This window comes from Plecotus auritus (assembly GCF_963455305.1).
Source record: "Plecotus auritus genome assembly, chromosome: 6".
Classification (NCBI taxonomy): domain Eukaryota; kingdom Metazoa; phylum Chordata; class Mammalia; order Chiroptera; family Vespertilionidae; genus Plecotus; species Plecotus auritus.
Window position 1 is genome coordinate 25,274,752 of NC_137773.1, and position 6,260 is coordinate 25,281,011.

Below are 6,260 nucleotides of genomic sequence, written 5' to 3' on the forward strand. Positions count from 1 at the left end.
GAGAGCAATTAGTACTTTCATTTTAGGGCATAGCTAGCTAGCAGTGACATGGAATAATCAGCATTTTAAGATCAAGGTTTTCAAACCATATTTAGCTAGTGGTAGACTTGGAGATCTACTTTGTAGAGCACTAAGAAAGAGGTATTTTAGCACATGTATTAAAATGAAATATCACTACATTTATATACTATATCAAAGATGGTAAATAAATGCTGATTGAGTGTCTAGAACACTGTTGAAAAAAGATTGTGAGGCCTACTCCAATGAGAAAGAATCCCATAATCAATTACTAAGGCTTGCCCTGAGCTATAGACTTAAATATGATGAGCTATTTTCAGGGTTTCCTATAGAAGAAGGAATGGCAACTTGTGGGCCAAATCCAGCCCTGCCTCTGTTTATGTAAATAAAGTTTTATTGAAACAGCCACACCCAATCATTTTGCATATTGTCTATGGCTGCTTTCATGCTACAATGGCAAAGTTGAGAGGTTGTGACAGAGGCCATGTGGCCCACAAAACCTAAAATATTTACTATCTGACCCTTTACTGGAAAAATGTTTCAACTCCTGAAATATAAGAACAAATCAATAAAGTCTGCTTTTGGTAGGCCTCATGAGCAGACCATTAACTACCAACATCAAACTTCCACAGGTACATAATTGAGAACCACTGTGTTGGAAGACTCACTGTCAAAAAGGTCAAACACAATCTAATAGGAACACAGAAGCAAAATATTTGAAACATGAAGAGAAGCATCGAATAAGATGAGTTTTAACTTATCTCTTGCTCTGTTTTCTAAGTGTTTCTCATGTATGTATCTCACCTTATTCTTGCCTCTCATGGAGAAAGATGCATCTTGTTTGCCTAAGATTTTTAACAACAGAACATAAAGGCAACATACCTTCACAGTAGCTCTTCTTGTCCTTCAGATGCCTTCGATTGGGGGTGGGCAGGAGCTTCCCAGAATGTCAGTGCTGGGGAGGACAAGGTTTTCCCCTGAATTCTTCCTTTTATCCTTCAGGAATTACTTTTGGATAGACACAGAGATGTAAAGGACAGCATAGAAAATACAGTCAGGCATATTGTAATAACTATGGATGGTGTCAAATGGGTACTAGACTTATTGGGGTGATCACTATGTTGTACGCCTAAAACTAATATAATATTGCATGTCAACTGTAACAGAAAAATAAGTTTAAAAAATGATTTATGGATTCCTTGGTGGTGTAGTTCCCACTAATGGGCCCATACTTCCAAAGCACACACATTCTGACACTTATTACTCACCTGTGGTGTTTCTATAAGCAAAGGTGAAGGATCAGGAAAGTTTCATCAAGGAGAGGCCAGCCTGGGTCAGGCCTGAAAAGGCATACCACTGCCCTATTTCTAAACCTTACTGCTCTATCCCCTCCCTATCAAAATCCTAATTATTTTAAAGACAGTAGTTGATACTTCTACCAAAAGAAGAAAGTTGGATGATCATAGTGGAGCAAAAGAATATTCTATCCCCTTCTTATAACTTTACAATTTCTTTAACCACTGTGGGACTCTGAGAAGTGCTGCATTATACAAACCTGCTTAACCAAGGGTTTGCAAAACTTATTTCCCTTTCTTAGAATACTACCCACATCTGTGCCTTGCCTTAAAAGTGCTCCATACCAGATAAGAAGGAGGAGAGGGAGAGAAGAAAGGATCTGTTTTGCTCATCTTTTCCCTCTAACAATAGGAGAGCTGGAGCATCGGGATCAGAGATTTGGCTACTATTGCCCCCTGGATTCACTCCCAGCCCAACTCCTCTCCCCCACGCATTACACACAGCCCAGAAGCAAGTCAGTGATAAGGGCCAGAATCAACAATTTCTAGAAACGAGACCAATGCTGAGTCCCTTAACTCCACCATCACCTTCTTCATAGAAAGTAGTCTGTGGTGCTTTGAGGGAATGGGGAGAACAGTCAAGCCATGGGGTAAACAGAAGTATGGCCCAGAAGCCAATCCTGTCTGCCACCTGTTGTTATAAAGTTTTACTGGAACTCTCCCCTGCTCATTTGTTTATGTATTGCCTGTGGCTGCTTTTGCATTACAGGGGCAGAGCTGAGTGATTGCAACAGAGGTCAAATGGCCCTTTATGTTATAAAAAGTTTGCCAACCCCTGGTCAATACCCAGAATCAGCCCTCTTTTGCCCTCAGATGCTCTTCTGGTTTTATGCTCAAAAATTCTTAACAATCACTCAAGATTTTCACCCCTACAAACAGAAATGGCCTCCTGAGCCACTTCCAATATGACCAAACGTTGGCAGAAAGGAAGAGAATGAGTTAATTTGCAGCAGAGATACTAAGTGCAGAACACAAGCCTCATTCTTGCATCCCCCTTCCCCACCCACAGCCCTGAAACAGACACCCTCGCAAGGCCCAGAACCTTGGGGGAACAACAGAGCCACGGTGGAGGAAATTGATTCGCCGTTAGCAGTACACTGTCCAATGACTCAGAGAGCTTGTAAATACCCAAAACGTGTAAGGCCACATGGGATGAATCTTACCTCAGTCTTTTGTCCAGTACTCCACACACAGCTGAGCCTGAGGTCAGCATCCCGCAGGACTCAGGAGAGGCGAGGGGCCCAGGCTGCAAGACAAGGGAGAATGAACCATCACTCTAAATCTAAACACAGTGACACATGCTTTTCACACCATCCCTCTACCTTCACCCAGGTCTGTCTTCCCCTTGGCCTCATCTCATGTCATTATCGCAGCGTCTGTGTGGGACTGAGACCCCACGTAAGGTGAGGCTAATGAGGCAGAACAAGGGGGAGAGGCAGATTGCTAGAGTAGAGAGTGGGTGCCCTGGAACCCAAATACAGGGGTTCAGTTCCCATCCTGTCACGTTCTTTCCTGTGTGATCTTGGACACATGATGTCATACCCTGCACTTCATGCTCCACTAAAATGAAGCGAATAATAGTCCTACATCCTGAGATGAGACTTTATGGATAAAGCACCTGGCTAATAACAAGTAACATACTGTGTACACCTATTATTATCATCACCACTCCTTACTACTGGGCTTAGAGAATAGGACTCCGCCACTTACTGGGCCCTGTTAGGTGCCACTGCCCACCCACCAAGCTAGTTTGATCCATCTGACCACATAAGCAGCCCATCCTAATGTCCCACAGCTGGAAAGGGCCGCACCTGGTTTCAGACTGGGACCACCTGGATTGAGGTGAGTTTACCCCAAAAGAATTAACAGCTCACATCTGCAGAGGAGGTATTCACAGAAATCATCCTTTTTTAAAATAATTGACTCTGTTGATGTATTTCTTCCTCAGGTTCATGACTACCTCCGCAGCAAATTGTGCTCCCTCTACGAAAACGACTGCATTTTTGATAAATTCGAGTGTGTGTGGAATGGGTCAGACAGGTAAGAAAGGCTCAGTGACCAGGAGCCTCCCAAAGGCGGGCCCTCTCCCGGCGGAGGCCTGGGTGGTTTATTTCCCACGGATGTCAATGTCAGGTCCCAAGGCCTGGCAGGGATGCCTTGTGTGGGTCACCGGATGCCCCTGGGGGCAGGCCTGGGAAGAAGGGAAGGATGTAGTGAGACCCTTGACTCTGCTTTCAGGACCAGCGCAGGTGACCCTTTGACATCAACGAGAAAATCTGATCTTTTACACACAAGAACCCCCCAGAGCCAGGCCAGCATGCCGAAATGGAGAGCACTAATGATCCTCCCTCGGATCCCAGCACGAATGGTTCACGTGACTGCAAACTTTCTAGATCGAAAATTATTTCTTGAAGCTGCTAGTGTAGACTTGGCCAAAGGCCCCGGCGGCTCATTAGCTGAATGCTAGCCGGCCCCATTTATCACATTCCCTCTACGTGATTTATTACTGTTTTAAGGCCTTTGATTTCAACAATGCTTCATATTACCTCCCAATAGTTCATTTTTAGTTTGACAAATACAGATGAATCTCTGAGTTCCCGGAGAACTTGGCACAGGCTTCCAGGAACTGTCCCTGGAGAAGTCGGGCACCAGCACTACAGTATTGCCTAGAAGCGCAGAACCCGATGTTGCCAAAGCACTCGGAGAGCCGCGCCTTTAGTGAGCGTGAGCTGTCTCTGTCCCTTGTTCAGCCTCCTTAGCCAATGAACCAGAGCGCCCTCCACGTAGCCTGGAAGAAATCACCCTATGGCAGAGGACCCAAGTCAGACCATCCAGCTGGTGTAGGACGGAGGCGGGGGAGGAGAGTGCAAAGCAATTGTGATATATGAACAAAAGCTCCTACAGGGGAAAGAAGCTAGCCAACCCTGTTCTTTTATTATTTATTTATATGTAATGTATTTGTTTATTCATTGTACATGTAGTTTGAGTATTTGTTGTCATTGCTCTCATTCCCCCTCTATCTTAGCCTAGATCCAAAAACTACGCTTATTAAGCACCTGCTGTGTACCAGGCACCTTCACACACATTAAGTTATTTAATCCTGACCATGGATTAAGTAACAGAATGCTATTTATGTCATCTAACATAAACAACATAAAAACGTTAGAAAATGGGACTCCGCCACTTACTGGGCCCTGTTTGGGGCCACTGTCCACCCAGGCACGCTTGTTCCATCCGTCTAGCCACACAAGCAGCTCACCGGCCATCCTACCGTCCCACAGCTGGGAAGGGCCTTAGAGGTCAGTTTTAAATACGCACAATGCTTCATGGTTTTCAAAGTGCTCCTGCTTTCCTCGCCTTCTCCAGCCTCACAATCCTGAGCCTACGATCCTGTGACTCGCCGGCTGAGCCCCAGAACAGAAAGGAATCTAGGGAACAGAAGTAATTAACAAGGAAGGTTATCACCACCCTTATTTCCAAGTCCAGGGCTTGTTGCTCTTAGTGACTGCAAAGGACATCAACAGTCGCACTGTAGAACCTGTTTGGGTGTTTGTTTTTAATAAAAGGTGTGGTGCTATCCGCAGGCCACAGAGTGGTGGTGCTTGCTTTAGACAGGCACCATAGGGGTGTGTGACTGCCCTTTTCTCCACAGCTCTCAGTTGCTCCCTGTTTCCTCTCTGCCTTGCAGTGTCATCATGACCGGCTCCTACAACAACTTCTTCAGGATGTTTGACCGCAACACGAAGCGTGATGTTACCCTGGAGGCCTCGAGGGAGAACAGCAAACCCCGGGCTATCCTGAAACCGCGAAAAGTGTGCGTGGGGGGCAAGCGGAGAAAAGACGAGATCAGCGTCGACAGCCTGGACTTTAGCAAAAAGATCTTGCATACAGCTTGGCATCCTTCAGAAAATATTATAGCAGTGGCGGCTACAAATAACCTATATATATTCCAGGACAAGGTTAACTAGGAGGACAAGTTATTATTACTTAATAATCTCACATACTGAATACTAGTCAAACACGTTTTTAAATGTTTCTTTGGGTCTTCATTTGATGCATTGACTTTCATTTCCCTACACAGAAAACAACTGGGATAGAATTCAAAGGAGTCCAACTTTCCCATATCCCCAGTTCTAAGACACTTTTGTCCAACCCAATAGGTCCCGGACACTTCTGTTTAGAATTGAGAGCTGCCAGCTAACGGTAATTCTTCCATAGTTGACCTGAATTTCTGATGCTTTTCTTTGCCCAGTTTTCTCTGGTGGGTCCAGTGTTTTGTTGCTAGGTGTCTGCTGAGATAAAATGAGGTTGTCTGTAGTATTTAAAGTGAAAAGGGATACGTTTTTTTTTTTAATTAAACAATTCCCTTTGATTGAAAATTTCAACAAAAAAAATAAACACCGTTTACTCTACTCTTTAGAGAAATGCTCCTTGTTTTGTGGGGAAAAAAAAAAACTAGTCAGCATCTCCTGCCCCAACAGCACTTTTTTTTTTTTTTTTTTTTTGCCATTTTCTTTTTTAACAGTTTCATTTGAGCCAGAGATTTATCTCATGAGGCTGTGAAGGGGTTGCCGAATGAGAAGGGGAGGGCCACATCAACACTGCTATAGTCTTCCATTTGTAAGCGCCATAGAAAGGGCCTGAGAATCTGGCTGGGCAGCACCGCGCGTGCTTCAGGAGACATACAGAGAGCGCTTCCACACAGTGCTGGCTCGGCAAGGCCGGGGCCAGGTTCCATCAGCCGCTCTGTTACTCTGGCTTTTTGTCAGTTTAAATGGCTCCATATAATCCTCTACTTACACGTTCCCTGGCTTTGTCTCTCCACCCTTTTCCAGCTTACTTATTCCATTGACTTCTAAAGGCCGGGTCCTAGTTGGTTATTAGCTG

The 6,260-nt window shown here is 44.7% G+C and overlaps 1 protein-coding gene across 3 annotated transcripts in view; it reads left to right on the forward strand.

Moving 5' to 3' along the window:
• Positions 1-5,786, forward strand: part of PPP2R2B (protein phosphatase 2 regulatory subunit Bbeta) — a 342,634-nt gene extending 336,848 nt beyond the window's left edge. For all 3 annotated transcript variants that reach the window (XM_080673088.1, XM_080673090.1, XM_080673089.1), the window contains 2 exons: positions 3,322-3,413; positions 5,062-5,786. In XM_080673088.1, coding sequence (XP_080529214.1) covers positions 3,322-3,413; positions 5,062-5,341 — 372 coding nt within the window. In that variant the 3' untranslated portion in view covers positions 5,342-5,786. The remainder of the gene's footprint in view (positions 1-3,321; positions 3,414-5,061) is intronic.
• The last annotated feature ends 474 nt before the right edge of the window (positions 5,787-6,260 follow it).